Source organism: Hyalella azteca, unplaced genomic scaffold (assembly GCF_000764305.2).
Source record: "Hyalella azteca isolate HAZT.00-mixed unplaced genomic scaffold, Hazt_2.0.2 contig3434, whole genome shotgun sequence".
Taxonomy (NCBI): Eukaryota; Metazoa; Arthropoda; class Malacostraca; order Amphipoda; family Hyalellidae; genus Hyalella; species Hyalella azteca.
The window spans coordinates 80,320-100,820 of NW_025933684.1; the positions used below are offsets into that span (position 1 = coordinate 80,320).

Genomic DNA, 20,501 nt, shown 5'->3' on the forward strand with positions numbered 1-20,501 from the left:
AGAAAAATAGAAAAAGTTTTAAAGTAAAAATGCACAACGACAGTTGACGCAATCATGCATCAAGACTTTGTGTCACTGAACATACAACATCGAAAGCCACGATCAAGTCATTCTACATACGTCCTTGTTAGGAGTTAACCCTTTACTACCCGAAAATGTATATTACAGGTTGGACGACTATCATTTCAATGATCAATCGTCTCGGGCAGTAAAAGATTAAACTTTCGTACGACAATTCCCACAAACATGCAAGGCGCTAAGCAAAAGACTGTAACTAACGTCATATTCTGTTAGGTAATTTTGATTTCGCACAGAAATTCATTTTCTCAAAAAGAAAATCTCCGCTAAGAAGTGAGTACATTCATCGCACACAGAGAACAACATTTGCAACGAGATATTAAATTCACTTTTGGTATTGTTGAGCGTAATTTATTTATATGCTCAACCTAGTCACTATTATCAAGACTTCAATACAATGAGTTCTGTGTTTAGGCCATTTGTGCTGTATTATACATTATGTAGTAGGCACTGTATTACGGGGTCAGGAAGGAGGTGAACAATTTACAGGAACTACGTACACGATGAAACCAAATTTAATTTCCCTGAATGAAATCCCAATTGAATGGCCTGCTGTCCACGTTAATTTTCATTATTCTCAATTTGACTCATTGCATCAGCTGTCCTCTTGGTTTAGCCAGTGAGTTTGAGACGTAAGGTTGTTAATTAATTCGTATTAGGAACACTGTGTTACCTAAGAAACATTAAAAGCCGTATGCACTCCAAAATAACATCGAATCTGAACCTAAGCCCGGGAGTGTATTTATTTTGGGAGCTATTCAAAAATTACTTTGTTTGATTGCCTGTAAATATTTCCTGTTTATGCCCAGTACATTTATTGCACAAAAATTATTTACATCTATCTCAACATTAACGAAGATTTTGTTGATTAAAAGCACGTAAAGATAGCAGTGCTGTATAATGGTAATGTGGTCATTGCGCTGAACCTTTCCAAGCCATCTGTTAATAGCTGTCTCCAGTAAAGTTGAAATCAAGCAACATTGATCAAAATGGCAACGTCACGTTGCTTGATTTCAACCTCCCTTATATTGATGAAGAGAAGAAGGGTTAGGAACACACATTATTGCTAGTATAGAGTTGGCATGCACGTAGGCTAATCTATTTCATGTTAAAACAACTCCCGTTTCCTTATAAAAAACACGACTGTTTAGGGGACTGCAACTAGTTCTAGTATTTAGGGACGACGCTTACTAGAAGTGGGAGTAAGGGGACCTTAGCTAGATGTCACTAGAAAAATTCTTTTAATTTTGAAATAATTTTTAGGTATGTTTTTCTACGCATGAGCCTTGAGAGTGCACGAGGCTCTATTATATGTGTAATGGGATTTGGGAGGGCTTGGCTCTCAGAGACTATCTCTAGAGTTTCAATCAATTGGGACTGAGGGCCGAATTCTCAAACATAAATACGACTGTCGTAAGCCTGGCGAAATTCATTGAAACATTAGATACCAATTTCTTCTTAAACATTTTGATCGTCTGGATTTTTGTATGAGAATCCGGCACAAGATGCAGAACTGCATGGGCGCGCTAAACACCTGGTGTAGCGTCGGGGCTGTGACTGAGACTTCCCTCGCAGGATAGCGTCCTTTGAGTGGGACAAGGAACAAAGAATTGGGCATTCTCAAATGATAGAGATGATCGTTTATCCTACGGAAAAAAATCAGTTTAACGTTCTTGATTAAATTTTCCAGCCTTACGTTTACGAACACATGGTAAATACTGGGGTTCTATCGTGAAAATTCATCGCCTATGTACCTGAATCGTGAGCAGGATTTCAAGGAACGTCTTTTCAAGTAAACGGTTAAATTTAGTCCGATTCCAGTTTCCAAAAAACTATTCGAATTTTTTTATACCTTAAAGTCAACATCAATCGTGAATAATTGTGCTCAACACACCTAGTCCCCTGGTAACCATGTTTACTGGCAAGTAACTGAGTCTCGAATAAGTATCAAATTGGTTGGCATCAAATGGACATCACTGGAGCTTGATTGGTCAGCAACTGGGTATTAATGGAGTTTATTGGTTCATCAATCAAGCAGACACTGATAATCAAATTAGCATCAATTGGCCATTAACTGAGCAGCAAATGGGTTGGCGTTATCTGCCCGGTTGTTACTAGGTCACTGTAGCTGGCCACAGCTGCCCGAGTAATCAGACAAATAGAGCCAAGAAAATGGACTTGATGATGCCATGTTGGCCAATCGTTCCCAGCTGGCTTGGTTACCAGGGAAGCCATGCATTGGACAAAGCCTTAGAGTTCAACATCCACACAAATGTGAGTCCAAATCAACATGGATTTGAGTCCGAATCGACGCGGATTCAAGTCTAAATCAAGATGGATGTGAGTCCAATTAAACACGGATTTGAGTTGAATATACAAATCAATTCGAGTTCAAGATCGACATCGATTCGAGTTCAACATCAAAATCGATTGGAGCTCAAATTTGGCATTGATTTGAGTTCAACAGGAAAAATTAGTGTGCTGTTGAAGTCAACTTGTAGAAGTGCTGCAATGAAAGTCACCACACAAAAGCAGGTTCAGGGTACCTTAGAGTGTATGCAAATCTTGAAGTGAATACAAAATAACCAAGCATTAAAAGAGTTAATTGCTTGAAAGAACCATCAACAGTAGAACAAATCAAATGTAACTTTGTAATTCTGAAAACACACGTGCGAAAGCTATCGTGTTAAATATGTAATGTAATGTTCAATGAGTTTGATCTTCAACACTCTCAATAAGTTTGAGTTTCAATAATATTCATAAGTTTCACAATATTTGTCGGCATTGTTTTCTGTAAGAGCACTGTTCAAAATCAAAGAATTATTATATCTTTTGGTGATTTTTCCTTTCAATCATTAAAAAAAAACAAAAATCAAACTGACGAACAACAATTTAACGATTGTAATTTTCAAGAAAAATGTTGCAGTTATTGAACCAGAAGAGTTGACATGAAATGATCTGTCACTGATGAGATAATTAAGTAAGTTTCCACACTCAATACAGTTAGCACACTCAAAGCTGCTCAAAATCAGTTAATAGCAAATTGCAAAAAAATTAAAATAAATATTATCAAAAGTACGGTGTTTTATTTGTTCAATGGAAACCAATAAACATGTGCAGATACAAATTCAGAATATATAATGACATTATAATCTCGTCAACCATCCGGGAATTATATGGAAAACAAAATATCTCACTCTCGTACTGATATTCATTCAATCCTGTAAAAAACTGTTAACAAGAACACAGTTTGTTGCTAAGAAGTAAACAGAATATTTTTTTTAAAAGACTCATATTACATCTCTGCACTTATTACTGCAAGCACCTGAGGACGAAGTTGTTAATGGTCACAGAATAGTGATAAATCTTATGAAAATTTTAAAATAAATATCAATGCATGTCGCCAATCGCTCGCCGTCTCCGCCGTGGACAAACTGCCAAAAAGGATTAAAAAGTGAATATTTTGAGTGCATGTTATCAGCAAAATGCCACTCGTATATGTCATTTCATCTCAAAATACTATTTTAGCTCTGATAACTTAGCCTCTTTCGTTTTAATTAGGCACAATTTGGGAAAATCCAATTTCAGGTTTGGATAAATTAGAAAAGCTCCGCTCTCAAGGGGTTCTCGACATTTTAAAGTGTGAAGGCAAGTCAATACCCAAGTTTGCCAGTGTGAAAGAAACAGTATGCTGATAGTTTTTGAAATTTTTAGGCAATTTTTTATTAGTTGATTAACATTTATATCAGCTGAGAATTACCGGAATTTTTTTCATTGGAGACAACTGTTTTGAAAAGAAAACTTTCTTGCATAACAAGCATATCATAAATGTCTAATTTTAGTTTCGTCAGTTACTGAAACAATAATTGTATCCATCTCGTTTATACATAATTTTATATCAATTCTGTGAACTCAACAATTAACTCAAATGGATCCCAAGTTCAAAAGTTACCTAATTAGAAATAAATAAATAAAATTTGATGCATATCATTAAAATGCAGGCTTCCTTTCAGATTCAAATAGTTACTGGACGATAAATTTGGTTAATCTTACTTGGTTTTGTGCATTTGACCTTTCAACAGATTCAGAGCAATGACCAAATCATGTATTGACCCGCCTTTATCAAGAGAAAATCGTTGCTGGCTTCTATACGACTTACGTTTATCCGTTGTGTGGCCAGAAATAAACCTACCAAGATTGTCAACATGCCTGCGGCTGACAACCAATTGTCCTGATTAAGCTCCACCGACTCCCGGCAGCTACAGGCCATTCATTCTATTATTTACAGAAACGGTCGGCAATAACCCTAACAATATTTGTTTGAGTGTGGCGAATTTTCTGAGCAGCCACGAGACATTTATTGATCTGGCTCGAGATTCTTAGAACTATTTACGAAGCCTCAGTCTAATTTAATTATATTTCCATGTCTTTCATCAAGTTAATCACACTCGGAGGACGCGTATCTTGACCCTTCGTTTTATTTTCTATGAAGTGATGCTAGTTGTGCTTAAATTATTCGCTCACTTTTGTTTTGTAATCACGCGATCGAAACTTCATAAAAGGCGCTTTATGCTCTGGAACTGTTACTTCTATCAAGTTAAGAATAATATTTATCCGCACATATGATATGTTTATCTACTATCTACTTTTATATTATCTAAATATTTGACAAATTATCGAAATTAACTACCTGCAAAAACATTTTAAATAGATAGGTTAAAGCTATTTTTATTGTACAGCCAAGCTTTTCGTTGCGTCTATCGTCATTATATCACGCTCATGGGTGGGTTCGAGGTAACGAGGAATGCATGCTGCTGTTTAGTTTATTTTATGTATTTCCTAAGAAGGAAATGCAGATGATGTTTTCAAAGGCCTTAAGCTGTATGACTTCGATTACGGCCTTGTTATATTCCTTACAGTTTAAAAAGATTGCAGATAAACCGTAATGTTTTCATGACAAGTGCTTATTTTTTGGGATGTTTAAGTAGTTAATAGCGCCAGCGGGTCCATTATGGTGCCAACATGGGTACTGCTGTGCCAGCACAACTACTGCCATGCCAGCAGGGTTACTGTCTTGCTCTGCTACCTTGCCAGCAGGGCTGTTGTCGTGCCAGCGGCTGCCGTCACCAGCACGCAACATCGCTGCAGTCTGGCGCTCTGCAGAGGTGCTCGTAAAGGTCACTTTTCTCAGCTGCAGTGGCAGCTTCGGAGGTGGCAGTGGCCGCTCGCTGTACAGGTGTGGCAGTTGCCGTTGTACAGAGGTGGCAGTTGCTGTTATTTATAGGTGACAGTTGCTGCTGTACAGAGGTAGCAGTTTCCGCTCGCTGTACAGGTGTAGCAATTGCTGCAGTAAAGAGGTGGCAGTTACGGCTATATAGAGGTGGCATTTGCTGCTCTACAGAGGTAGCAGTTGCGACTATACAGAGGTGGCAGTTGCTGCTGTACACAGGTGGCAGTTGCTGCTGTACATAGGCACCCATCAAAGCTATTCATTATCTGAATACCATTTACCAAACAAACCACACGACATATAAAAAATTGCGTTGATGACGAGAAAAGAGCTCAAATGTTTCGTTATTGCATTTTGCTTCGCCAAAGTTACAATGAAAAGTTCTTTCGCATGTAAACGAAGCTCGGCGGGGTCGCCTGTCACAACTTTTACACTATAGACATCTTTGTGGCAGTTCTCGCGTGCACTCGTCTGATTTTGGCGTTGCTTGGGCTGCTGCTTAGCCTGAACGGCGTTAACCATAGCATGCTCATCGTTGGTCATTATTTGGCCGTCGATAAGTCAGCTTTATTTGTTAAGAAGGTGCGATGCAGTAGAGCTAGGCACCCTGCTTCGACCGTCAGACTGACACCGGACGAAGGCCATTCAAGTCTGCAGTATAAGCTTTTGGCACGCAGCTACGGTACATGAACTATAGACGCTCTCTTCCCATGAAAAATCAAAATCAGAAACAAGAATCAGAGAAAATATCCTTCTAATTTAAGATCTAATTTGTTCCAAAACCGTCAAATTTAATGGTGATCAACTGTTTAAATTATGATCAACATATGAATAAATGAATACGTGATAAAATCGTAATCAACTGATGGAATGAATCTCAAGTGATAGAATTTTTTTGCGCTCTATTGAAATTCTGGCTTAAATACGTATATCAAAAACCAACTGCGAAATATTTATAATAAAAGTATTTCTGAGTTTGGCAAAGAATTCGAAAATCATAAGCAATCATTTGGAAAATTTCATCATACAGACGGCCAAACCAGAGCTGAAGATACTTAAATCCTGGTTGCAGAAACCGTAGAGTTGAATTATTCGCGGGCCTCTATACTGGCATAGCGAACGCACTTAGTTTGCAGCCAACACGTCGACCAGCCGTGTTATTTCTCAACTAAAAGATACTATTCATTAAAGTTAAATTAGGTGGCTCCTAATATTTTTAGACATATCACCACCTAAAGTTTATTGTGATATTATTTTCGAATACTTTACCCTATTGTAAATGTTAGAAATATTATCAGTTATTTCAACACCAAAATACATTTTACATTTTATCATCCATGAAAAATTGAGCGCTTCATAATTAATTGTAAATTTTTATTCAAGTAAAGCAACACATGTTATAGGAAGCTCGTCATTTAATATTTTATCATTGCTTTCGGTATAATAGCGCTTTGTTTGCGTATTACTTGAAGCCAAATGTTTAAGAATGAAGCCTTCTTAGTCACACTCATTTTGCTCTCTGCAAGACGTTAGACGTTCTCGCAGACATATTCTTCCAGACAACTCGGCATCATTAGTCGTATTGATGTATTCTAGGAAATCGTATTCTGGGAAAAAATAGAGATTGCAAGAGATTGGATCTTGTCTGGATGATGAAGCTTCGGAAAGATTAATTACGAAGCCAGATGCAGTCCTACGGCTGCTCCTACATCCCGGACTATATTTAGCCTATATTCTAGAATATATATATGTCTGACGATTTCTTGTTCTTGAATATGAATAATTGAAATCGCATTACACGACCAAGCAAGCTGTATATTTTCACGCATAAGTATTTACTGTGGAAGGTCCACCATGTATAAAGCAAGAGGAATTGCGACTTATATAGTAGCTGGAGACTAATTAGAGCTACAGGAGGCTGAGGCATGACGCTCGATGCTGAGTTCATGATAACAGGCGCTCCCGACAAGAGGAGCTCGTGATAACAGGTGCTCCCGACAACAGGAGCTCGTGGCGAGAGAAGCTCGTGGCAACAGGAGCTCGTGATAACAGGCGCTCCCGACAAGAGGAGCTCGTGATAACAGGTGCTCCCGACAACAGGAGCTCGTGGCGAGAGAAGCTCGTGACAACAGGAGCTCATGTTAAATTGAGTTCGAGACGATGGAAACTCACGACAACAAGAGTTTGTCTTGGTGAGATCATATAGAGAACATCAGCGTTTGAGTCAAAACTGAAATTTGATTAAGCTAGAGCTTTTTTAATTAAATCCTTAAAATATGCAGATGCAGTACTATAATAAAAATTGCATTAAAAATGTTTCTGCATATCGGGCTTTTCTGTTATTAATAAACAAGAACTGTCTTTGAACAAATTGAGTTGTTTCACGTGCAACAGCTGTAGATTTAATGAAGGGCCAGACATTTAACCCTATGCCTTTAAAAAGTAAATAAACTATGAAGTTAATCAGCCATTCATGGAAATTCCCGCCATTTACGTGAGATTTACGAGGAATTCATTTATATTATTTCTGGCTATTAAATTGTGCTTGATGGCACCTGGATGACGCATAGTATGGATGACGCACGGTATTCTATTTTTAAATTCAATTCATGTCTGCAGCGCATGATATTTTCTGCTAAGCTTTAGTTTGGTGCGACATCCTGGAGCCTGGCTGAGCAATGGCATGAAAAACGTGCAGGAGAGAAACCCTGACGTCAACATATTGAGCGCTGATGGCTGCGGAATAGACTAGCCTCGACACAATTGAAGATTAGAGCTGCATCATTGCTGAATGACTGTAACATGCTAAGCGGCCATCTATGGATGCTATACGGCCATCTATAGATGCTATACGGCCCTCTAAATATACTATAACGCCATCTACAGGTGCTATATAGCCATCTATAGATGCTACACGGCCATCTATATATGCTACACGGCCATCAAAAGCTGGTTCTGAAGAGAAAGTTCTGTTGTGATTGTGGCTGTGATCTTTTCCGCCACTGCGACTTCAGATAGATGGTAAGAGTCTGATGATGTGGCCGGTGTTTATAAACAATGAAAACGCCTGTACAGCTGCACGGCTCAGTCATTCGTCTTGCACCGTGAAACATTCAGTGATGTGGTAACAGCTGATCCAGAAGAAAAGAACAGATTGATAAATTTAATGCAGAATTGAACAAATTGATCCCCATCTTAATTCTACTTCCCGCACGTCAATGTATTGAAACTGATGCAACTGATCTAATACGGAAAAAATCATGTCGAAGAGGTTTATGGGTGTAAAACTGTTACAAGATTCATGATTAAATTTAAGTTCATCAGGCAATAAGGTCTTTGTTTGCTCTAGCAAAAGAAAGGTTCTAAGAACCTTAGCTAAACACGGACCTAAATGAACGGATGACTCGCTAAGCAAACATAGCAAAATGCATCAGGACAAGACAGGCTTGAGTCACGCCTTCACCATATGAATATCTTGTCCGATTTATCGACGTATGATCGACGTCATATAAACCAGCCCCCTATCTTCCTGCCAAGATTTACAATAAGGGAACCTTGACACAGAACAGCCCAGGTTTTGGCAACGGTGGGCACCTAAAAAAGGCATTGCAAGCCCTAATAAATTAGCAGCACAAAAATAAACTTATCGTGGCGGCAGGCCGACGGATACGTGGAACAATAAGTAGAGCAAAACAAACATCGAAATACAATTTCAGGAGCGGAAAGTTATAACTGTGTTCGAAATTTTTTCAGTCTTTGCAACTTTGAGTTGCAAGCCGCGACTGACAGAATAAGTTTCGGAAACATCTACCGATTTCTTTGGGTATATTGATTATATCATTTTTGGAATGATGAACTCAATTCATTATTGATTTTAGATTTAAATCTCCGAATAAGGATATTTCATCAGAGTAAAGTGAATTCTGTACGTAGGTGGATTGACTTAATTTGTGAGTAATTGTTCGATCGATGAAACTGTGGATAGAACGATGCTTGAAAATGAGTTCGCGAATATTAATGATAATTTTCATAAGTTAGAAATATTGTTTTTTTTATTCAAATGGTAACGATAAGAGTTCAGTGTCAAAACCTGCTCGTGTAAACTCTCTCTCGTATCATAATAGTTCAAAGTTGATGTCTGTCAACAATTATGATTTTCCTCAAGACTGAAATTCTGCTTCATTTGGGAATTAAGTTATTGCATTCATATTACCACTACCAACGCATGGCTGTGGCTCAAGCGCTCATCACATATGCTCGAACTTCCACCTCTGGAAATTTTCATCTTCAAACAATAATATCGTTTGAAGCAATTAATTTTCTCAAATAATAGTCTACTAATGAAAATACTGTCAAACAGGAGAATCAACTTTACTGCTGATAATCTAATAAGCTACTAAAAATCATCTTCAACAGAGATAATCGCTAAACTATTTGACTGCAGATTATCTGCTTAAATGCTTAAATATTGCTAATCATCTTCATTACTAGTATTATTATTAAGAGTATACTAAATTACTGGGAATCTCTTACACAACTGATAATCTACTATACCATTGTTAATCAGCTTCATATCTAGTAATATCCTTCGTTCCTGAGAATCTATTTCACTACTGATAATGACTCTTGATAAGTTAACAAAAGAAGAATATTCTTCACTTCATAAGAATCTCACTGACATTATGGGCTCTTCTGTTTCGTAGTTATCGTTCGTCTTGGCAAATGACTATGCAGCGGCCGCTTGGCCAGAGTACGTACAGGAGGCGGCTGGGCATCTAGCCCTTCTAAGTAAGCCAAGGAAATTTGTTAAGAAACTCCCTGCACTAAAATGCAATCTCGGGAGTGAGCAGCTTACTCCATACATCATGGCTGCCACGGAAGAAAAGCTTATAAGGAAGCTTTCCGCCCGAGGTTCGGTTGCCCTCTTGTATTTCTCTTTCCTCCTTCTGAGGTTAGGCTGGGCCTTTAGGCAGCCGGTACCTTCAACTCTGGGCTGAAATTCGATTACTTCATTTAACGCAAGAGTACGATGAGATATCGCTCAATTTAAGGCTAAGTCGAAACGAATGAAAAACGTCAGCATAAACATTGCTTTAATTGCGATGCACTGTGCATTTGAGGATTTCTATCAAAGATCTAATTATTTGTCTGAACAAAATTTAAACTTGAATTCGCCAGTAAAATCCACTACCACAAAATTTGTTTTGTTTGTCGATATAACTTTTTAATAAACGCAGAAGTCAATTTGTCTCAGCGCTCTTACGTAAAAGACAAAACGTATTTACGCGTTTACTGCCGGTACCTTCAACTCGGGGCTGAAATTCGATAACTTCATTTTACTCAAGATTACGATGATAAATCGCTCAATTTAAGTCACAGCCGAAACAAAAGGAAAACGTCAGCATAACCAGTGTTTTGCGATGTACTGTGTTTATGTGTATTTCTATCCGGGTCTATTTATTTGTTTGAACGAAATTTAAACTTGAATTTGCCAGTAAAAATCCACTACCACAAATTTTGTTTTGTTCATCGATATTACTTTTTTACTATATGTAAAAGCCAATTCATGTACAATACGTTCATGTACGTTCATGCTCAGTACGTTCATGTACAATACAAAACATATTGATATGTTTATCAAAAATAAAACGACAAAAAAGCCGTCCACGCTAGAGGCGACTCTCCTTCATCACGCAGCTTTGTGAGGCAGCAATCTGACTGAAGCAGCGGAGCCATTTTCTCTACAATATCATTTATTTTTCGGCTCTCCCCAACCATTACCCTCAGCTCCGTTCTTTTATCACTGGTTCGCAGTAGCCATCGCTCCCTCTGCCCTACTCTGCACCAGGCAAAGGCCTGCAATATGAGTCATCTTTCCCTCATACCCTCGCTCACCTCTCACTGCCATCACCAGGATATCGTGCCGAGTCCTGAGAAGGTCATCATTCCTCGCTAAAGTTAGATAGGAAACTGACCTTCTTCAGCTACCGGACTACCTCATACGGGCCTCTTTATTGTACTCATCATAATGTCCTCTTCACACAGCCTTGATATGCACAGTAAGTGAACCGCTTCTCTAATCAACCTCTGCTGCACACCACTCACATCCTCCTTTCTGAACACATTTAAAAAAACATTTGGACATCCTACCAATTCCAAAGTTAGTATGTAAAATTGAAAGCCCAGTGTAGCATTTTATAATCGCTGCTAAACTCTTGCAAAGAGTCATCAATCGCCCTAAACAAACTTTAATTCAACTCCCATAACGCCGTCTACGTTCACCCTCTATCAAACAGCACGAATGAAATGGAATAAACTAAGCAGAATTTCCTCACTGCATGCTTTTGACTACATTGAAATCATATTTCCGTTTAACCCGACCCCATTGCAATAATCCAACTATTATAATGTGTTTGAAATGGCAGTTAATGCGACTCAGTGCGTTTTCATTGCCAGCAAAACTGCCTTCATGCAGAGGCATGCTCATCGCTGAAGAAGAAACGATGCGATCGTTCGGGGAAGCTGCCGAGCATTTCTGAGCCGCGTGAGCGTGGCAGCTCTAATCTTGCGCCCTGCATACCGGCTGATCATCAGCAAAAAAATTAATCGCGGTTCTATTTACATTCGTTGAGACTCGGCCAACGCTGGCACACACTCCGACGTGACCTCCGTGTGTACGTGGGCATTGATTCTGTACGCTTGTACACTGACGCCGTTGGATGCGCAGCTCCGTGAATACGCATTTCACAGCACTACCTATATTAGAAACGAATTCTGCACTCATATACTGGCTAAGAGCTATTATTCACGGTCATATGCACGTCGTGAATATCGTGTATTACACTTTCTTCAAGAGGAGCATTTTGCTACCGTCAGCTCACAAATAGGCGCACGCAGCTTTCAAATGCACTAATTAGTGACTACGATGGTGTTATTTATTTCGTGACTAAATCATGTTGTATGAGTTTTCTTTTGCATTTTTTAAAACCGTTTCATACGACACTTTAACATTTATCCGCCGTAGGGAAAATCTCAACGTCGATAAAAATAAATTTCTCTCCGCGTGACAGAACATGACAGAATGTAGGTAAACATAATCGAAAAATCTGAAATTAATGATAATTAATTAATTTTGAGGGGTCTGCCTAGCAGGATGGATGCCCGTAGCCATTCCACCGCATTTCTCGTGTAGGGAGTAATAAAACCTGAGACGGAGCACGGGTTAGAGTCCTGCGTCGTTAGGAGGAAGGGAAGAAGCTTCCCTAATTGAATTAATCGACGAGTTAAGACGCGGCCTGCCTCCTCAATTTCAATTTATACCGGAAATATCGGCTTTCGTGATGAGCCAGCCAGGATTTTCAACGCGGTAACAGCTATGGCCTTAGCAACGCCCATGATGCTTTCTACACAAGCCATTGTTGCTATTGATTCAACCCGGGCGTCCTATTTATACTAGTTTACATAAGACATGCATTATACAGATCTAAATTATCCAAGCCTATGTTAAGCACCCTATATTATGTACACCTAAACAATACAGAACTATGTTTTGCGAATCACATTATTATATGTATGAAATCGCGTGCTGATGATAGAATGTAATTTTGTTTTCGTCAGTGAAGTGAAAGCCTTGATTTGTTAACCGCATTAAAGTGAAACTCAGTAAAATGAACAACCTGATGACTAATATATGTTCGTAATACTACAGATTTGCCTGGCCAGGCGGCTTTCATCGAATCGCTGATATTTTTTGTCTTTGTTTATTTTATATTGAGAATAAATATGATAATAAATTATTGAACCTGATATTTATTATTATTTAATATTATGTTTTCCTCAGTCACCAAAATTCTGGGTATAGATTTCACACCAAGGCATAACATAAAATCACAAACCAAGCTTAAATTCCATAAAACATGAGCCATATCGAATTAAACTTTTGAAGTCAGAAAGAAGAACTGAAGTTTTGGAGCGAATATTGGTCAGGATTCACACAAAGGCTGCAATAAACTCGTTTTATGGAGCTTGGGCTTCCGGAGGAGAGAAAATCTGCGATTTTAAAGCCGTGATTCTCTCCATTATTTGAAAAATCGAAGCACTTACAAAAATACTAAAGAATATCGCTGGAAAAAACAATGCTCTATTCTCCAACCTGTTCAGGAAATTGAAATGTTTGTTTTAGATTTTTCAGCCTGGAGGTACCGTAAATGGCTACGGTAATTGTATATAAAACAAGTATATGGAGTTAGAATATAAAGGTAAACAAACAGAGGAATTTTCTGCTGCGAAATGATTACAATAACTTCTAAATTTTTCAAGACGACGTCTGACGACCAGGTATTTGAAATTTTCCTTTAGAAATAGAAAGACATTGATTATTAGGAAGATGATATAACACATAAATTATAACGCTCATCTGTTAGAAATTCTGAAAAGTGAGTGCGTTAGCTTCATTTACGAATAATATTGATGCTAAAATACCAGACCTGCGGTGCATCGTTGATGGACTCAGCCAGCCCCACATTGGCCGCGAGGTTCTCCTTGTGGCTGAAAGAAGAAAAAACTCACCCTGGCAGCGAAGGATGTCTGTGGTTTCTCCATAAGGTCCCATAAGAACTTCTGGTATGGCGCACAAGCGCCGTCGCCGAAGTCCTCTTCTTCTCTTTGCTTGAGGGACTCTGCCTCCTTCCTCATCTCTTCGTGCACGTGCTCCTTTCTTTGATGGTACTTGTGCTGGCAGCATGACTCGAGGTACAGCTCATCGATACCCCAATACTCCAAGTCATCACTGAACGCCAACACACACATCTCTTCCACCAGGTGTAATTTACCAGTGCGGTAAAAATTTAAGATGGAGGAGAACGACCGAGGATGTCTGTCGAAGAAATACTCATTTTCTATGAGGGAATAATCATCACAAAGTTCCATGATGGCTTCATGCGTGTTGCATTCTCTTAGTCGGCCGAGTCTTGTGTGAGGAAGTCGCTCCAGCGTCCGCCACAGCACCTCGTGTCGGACTCCCCCGACGTTCAGCTGCACGCGTCTGTTCAGCGCCTAGGGGCGTAGGAACGTCACCATAACAACCTTCGCTTAAGTAATGGTTAGAGTCGTAACCGCTTCTGATTACTCGAATCAGACGTTGAGCCGGCTTTTACTTTTGTTTGGATAAGTGAGGCTGAACTAACTCGATCGGGTACACATTATCTTTAGTTAGGGGCGAATGGTATTCAATTGCTACTAAACATGATTAATGTGAGGCTAATTACAATCTATTTTTTCGTAAAATACTAAGCATTGCTTTAAGAGGACATCTTGTACATAAAACCTAGTCGGCACAAGATGAACTTGCCCAAATCATATCAATGAAACGAAATTATCAAACCTACATAAAAATGTGGCATGAGAAAATCGTTTCAATTCGTGTGAGTCAACTTTATGTCATGTGGCATTGTGGCAAGCTTGGGAAAGATGTTTACTAAACATGAGTGGGACAACATGATATGACACACCTGGAAGTGAATGATCTAAAAACATCAGTCTTTAAACACATTACACATTTTTCAACGCATGATCGTGAATCATGAGGGTGTAAACACATGACACACCTTTGAGCGCATGATCGTGCAACAAGAGGGTGTAAACACATGACACACTTTTGAGCGCATGATAGTGAAACATGATGGTGTAAACACATGACACACTTTTGAGCGCATGATAGTGAAACATGAGGTTGTCTAGAAGATGTAACGCACCTTTGAACGCATGATCATAAATGGCTCAGGGGGGAGGGAGACGATGGACCTGCTGTGCATCCCTGACATGGTGAACCTTCCCTCGAGGTCCTCCTCCATGTCCCCTTCCAGCCCCCGGTCAGGGAGCTCGTCCCCCCATCTCACCCCAATTGGGGGACACCCCACGTTTGGGGTGAGGTCATCCGTGGCACCGTCTCCTGTCATCCTTCCTTTTTCTTTTGCTCTGTGAACGATGCAAATGTTTCCTTATCTTCTTCTTGATGTGTCCTTCATTCTTTTCATAAACATTTCAGTCGGTTAACAGTCTCGCATTTATTTTTATTCGCTTTCTGATATCGTCTGAAACTTTGCATGTGTCTAATAAGTAAAATAAAATCAAAACTTTTAGTTGCATCTCTCATTAAGAATTTTTATGTTCTTAGCTGCAAACAGCCACAAACCTTTCACTATTCAGATATCTGAATGATTTCTAAGACAATTTCCTTTATTTTATTTTCATTCTTATTTTTGCACGTGTGAAAGCTTGCAATCACGCATCACTAAGCCATCACTTCACATGCATCACTTAACATCTCATTAAGATTCACCAACGAACAAGAGTTATTCTCTAATTCAAAATTCGTGAATTTGTCAATGATTTCGACGCGGTCGTAAGTCTAGTGATGATCTGTATTACGCGTATAACTGTTTAGCTTCACCGTATTGCGTCAATGTTTTCACGTTAAAGTCCATAAAACGAATAGTTTTATGCCGTTTCATTATGCGCGTTCGTCTCGCGAACGCGACTCTGGAAAAAATATGGCCGCTCGTCCTCTTCAAGTGGGGGTGGGTGAGGGCGACCCTTAGTCCCAAAAGTGGGACGAATCTTGACCCCAGACGTAAAACTTGGGCACCGCCGCTGCCTCTGCGGAAATAGAAGAACAGGCCAAGCTTTAGTGAGTGGCAATAGAGCTCGTCGTTACATTCTAATGAAGATACTACCTAACCTAACCTAACCTAACCTAACCTAACCTAACCTAACCTAACCTATAGCATCACAAGAGGAAGATCGTCACGAAAATATCACAAAGTTCAGTATCGCTTACTCATTTCTGCCGCAATCCCACTTACTGATTGTTGATAGAGTTTATGACCACTTACTGGGATCTGCTATTATAGCAGCACTTACTGGGCTCCGCCCCTTGTACAACCTACTGGTATATCACCAAGTCCCGCTAACTGTGTGCCGCTACAGTAAACTGTACTCTACTATTTACTGTACCAATCCGGCTCACTAGTTACAGTATCCTAAAGGTGTAGGTTGCCTGCTTATCAGGAGCTGTGTTGGGTATCAGAGCGAGGGGCCTAATGAGTAGACGGCCCTGATTACTAGGCGAGCGTCCGGCCTCATTAAGCCCTGCTGCCTTGCCGAATTAGCTACGCCTCACCTCACCCTGCCTCACCAAATCAGCTCAGCTTCACATCACCCTGCCTCACCAAATCAGCTCAGCTTCACCTCACCCTGCCTCACTAAATCAGCTCAGCCTCANTCACCAAATCTGCTCAGACTCTCATCACCCTGCCTCAACAAATCAGTTCAGCTTCACCTCACCCTGCCTCAATAAATCATCACAGCGACCAAAGCCTAAATCTACCGCATATAAGCACTCCCACTTCTTAATTTCTAGGGTTCGCTGTTTCACACACATGACTTAGGAATATTGTTCAAGCCATTATTGTCTTATTGAGACGCAGCAATGCTTCAGACAACAATTTTCGTAAAAATAAATTTGTATTAGCTACAACCTAATAGATTATAATTAGCGACACCTATAATATAAATCACTAAAGTTTGTAATATAGTAGTATGCAAATTTCCCGACACTGACTATCAGACAGCAAAGATTAAGCGCGACCAGCTTTGACGTGGTCATTAAATTTGTGCTAGCCGTCAGTTAAGCTGCTGATCCCGACTGGCGTACTGGTTCCTATCTTGTAAGATTATTGCTCCGACGCCAGGGTGAGTTATTGTGTGTGATAGTGGTGAAATTTAAATGCTTTGTGAAAAACTGTGATTTTAGTGAACATAATGATTTGTTATGCATAGGTATTTACTCTTGTTTACTGTTATAGGATCATGCGCTCTAGCTTTCTCTCCACGCATTGATTAACTTGGGACTCGTATCCGATTTGCAAATATTCGTTCAGGATATCTAATTTGTTAATTTGCTTAGTTCTAGTTTCGCATAAGTTGGTAAAGATCATTCTTTCTGCTTGTTCTGCTATAATTTTTTTCCTTTATACATTGAATTATGCTTGTCATTGGAGTTTCAATCCGTCTAGCCCAAGCCTTGCCCATTAAGCCAATAGGTGAGTGCTTTACAATTCCCAATCATCGGTGGACGTGACAAGACCATCCGAACTTTGGTGGTGACGCGACTGGTAATTGGGATATTTCCGGCTAGTTCGTCACACTGTTGACGATAATTGATATTTTTTATTAAGATGTAAGTGGGACCAAAAATTAAGTGCACAAGTGCCGAAAATTGAGTTGCTGGTAATGCATTTCCAGAGTGACGGAACTCCTCAAAGATAACGCTTGCTGAACCAAGATTAGGATGACTCCTCCTCTAGTAGCAATAGTTGAATAACACTGGTATAAATTATAATTTCATCTCATTAGTATTAACATCACTTATAATCTTCAATAATAATAGGAACGTATATTACTATACCTCTGGCTTGACAAAAATATCATGGTGCGAACATTACCTGTTCAATTTGCTTTAAATATGTGAATTTTTGATGGATTTGACGCCATACCCACCATGTTCGCGAATACCAGCAGTTTTGGATGACGTCATACTCTCCATATTTGTGTAAGCGAAACGAGTGGATGATGTCATGCCCTTTGCTCCAGTTTACAGCAATCATTGCTAGCCTTCAGGGCTTGAACCCTAACATTAACAATAAGCTCAATTTTCATTAAATGCGCGAGAGTATTTAGTCTTCAGCCCAAGAGTAATTCAGCCAGCAATTTACAATACAAATTCTGTTGCAGTGCAGCAGGAGGCACAGCAAACATACAGTGAATTAATTGCGCTCATGTCTCAGGTTCCATAAGGATGACTGTCGTTTCCGTCATTGCTTGACAAATCATGAACAATGTAGTCTCAGTGATCATATGAATTCACGTTGTTGTTACGTGTGTATAATATTACTTGCTGATATATAGCACCTAGTAGTTTATTTTACTCAAATTTCCTAGACATCTTGACATTTGGAATTTACGCTCAACTGAACGCACTTGAAACGAGGTGTTTCTATCGATAGATTGCAAAACAAAGAGAGCCATTAAAGAAATAAAAGAAGGGATATAAAAACTGCATCAGCAGCAGCTGCAGGCTTGAGTGCGGCAGCTGCATGCAGATGACACGGTTGCAGCGGTCGTAAAATTTCTACCCGACCACGTTGCCCAGCCTGCCTGCCACGTTGCCCAGCCTGCCTGCCACGTTGCCCAGCCTGCCTGCCACGTTGCCCAGCCTGCCTGCCACGTTGCCCAGCCTGCCTGCCACGTTGCCCAGCCTNTCAGATGATGTGCTCAGATGATGTGCTCAGATGATGTGCTCAGATGATGTGCTCAGATGATGTGCTCAGATGATGTGCTCAGATGATGTGCTCAGATGATGTGCTCAGATGATGTGCTCAGATGATGTGCTCAGATGATGTGCTCAGATGATGTGCTCAGATGACGTGCTCAGATGATGTGATCAGATGACGTGCTCAGATGATGTGATCAGATGATGTGCTCGGATGATGTGCTCAGATGACGCTATCACTGCATGGATGTGCTCAGATGATGTGCTCAGATGTTTAGCGAAACTAATGCATTAAAAAATTTATTTAAAGTTGAATCACTGATGAAATGAGCACAATAAATCAATTATTTAAAAACCAAATTGTACTGAAGAGCGAGTTGCATATTAATGAGATTTGCATATTAATGTGAGCTACAGTTCGATAACGCAATATATAATCGAATAAAATAAGCAAACCACTTTTGTGGTTTGCTTATTCCTTAAGCAATATTAAGCTAGCAATATTCGTTATAACTTTTGTCCATTCATAACAATTTAAAAATATTAGCGGATGGCTGCGTATTTCCGTCCGAAGCAACAACTGGCACGTCGGGTTTTCTCATGCCAACCCTACCCATGCCAACCCTACCCATGCCAACCCTACCCATGCCAACCCTACCCATATGTCAACCCTACCCATGTAAACCCTTCACCAGCATCACGAGTTGCAAACATTTTCTAGACTATCATCGGACGAATGCATCTACTGGCAGCTCACCGGTAACGCTAGAAACATTTACAGACCATCGACAAACTCCAAAAGTCATCTACGCCAATATTATATGTCAAATAAGTGACATTAGTTCGTCTACTGGAACAGCTCGATAAGGCTATGTATTTTTGATATCTGAAGCTGACTATACTGCGCATGAAATTTATTTAAGCCTATGGCACTTCCATGAAAAGTTTAATGTTCGCCGTATTGATATACCATTTATTGAGCTAGACTCGCTTCACTGTTAACAATGCGAGAGAATACAGTCGACTTGAGCAAAAAGTTCACCTTTATCTAGCGCGTATCGATCATTTCTATCGATGTCACACCCTACCCGCTCAACTTCCATTCAGCTGCTGGAAGCTCCGTGTGCCTCCTAACTCCTTACAGATCGTAAACAAACGCCTTTGGCTTTAGGTATCTCGGATAATTTTCTGAATGTTATGTCTGATGCAAAGACACAGAATCAGTAGAGAAACTAATACCGTACATTCATTCCCATCCGTTGAATCGTCATGGTCAAGTCATCGCTGGATCGCTAGATCTCCCATAAGGAACCCAAGACCTTTGAGTTCGTTATAACAATCGTCAGAACAGAGATTAAGGAATGTCACTACAGGAAGTTTGTAGCGATATCGTATCTGGGCGTGACTGGCAAGCACCAGCGTGTAGTGACAGCCGCTCGATACTGCAGTGTGTATGACCAATGTAAGCAGTGTATGAGCACAGTAATATCAGTGTATCTGCAGTGTATCAGCAGGGTATCAGGAGAGTATTAACAGTATAATAGCAGAGCTAAATCTGTGGGGCAGCGCTATATTAAATGCTTTGACAGTGTATCAGGAAGGCATGAGCAGTGAGCATTAGAGTATCAGGAAGGCACAAGCAGTGAGCAGCAGAGTATCAGGAAGGCACGAGCAGTGAGCAGCAGAGTATCAGGAAGGCATGAGCAGTGAGCATTAGAGTATCAGGAAGGCACAAGCAGTGAGCAGCAGAGTATCAGGACTGTCTCTTATACACATCTAGATGTGTATAAGAGACAGCCTGCCNACAACCTCAGTCAGGTGTAGAGTAGCTAGCTACACGAGGGCTCTTTATTCCTGGTAACA

At 39.9% G+C, this 20,501-nt stretch overlaps 2 protein-coding genes across 6 annotated transcripts in view; one reads left to right on the plus strand and one right to left on the minus strand.

The window, feature by feature from the left end:
* The window catches only part of LOC108680019 (potassium voltage-gated channel protein Shab), a 92,784-nt gene that overhangs the window by 20,898 nt on the left and 51,385 nt on the right, over positions 1-20,501 (plus strand). The gene's annotated exons all lie outside the window — the stretch shown is intronic.
* LOC108680018 (potassium voltage-gated channel protein Shab) overlaps positions 1-20,501 on the minus strand; it is a 42,607-nt gene that overhangs the window by 18,177 nt on the left and 3,929 nt on the right. For 4 of the 5 annotated variants that reach the window (XM_018168773.2, XM_018168772.2, XM_018168771.2 and 1 more), the window contains exons 2-3: positions 15,061-15,964; positions 13,877-14,362 (exon numbers count right to left, since the gene is read on the minus strand). In XM_018168773.2, the coding sequence (XP_018024262.1) occupies positions 13,877-14,362; positions 15,061-15,264 (690 nt within the window). In that variant the 5' untranslated portion in view covers positions 15,265-15,964. Of the gene's footprint in view, positions 1-1,612; positions 2,513-13,876; positions 14,363-15,060; positions 15,965-20,501 lie in introns of those variants that run through there. The other variant, XM_047879618.1, reaches the window with a different exon arrangement.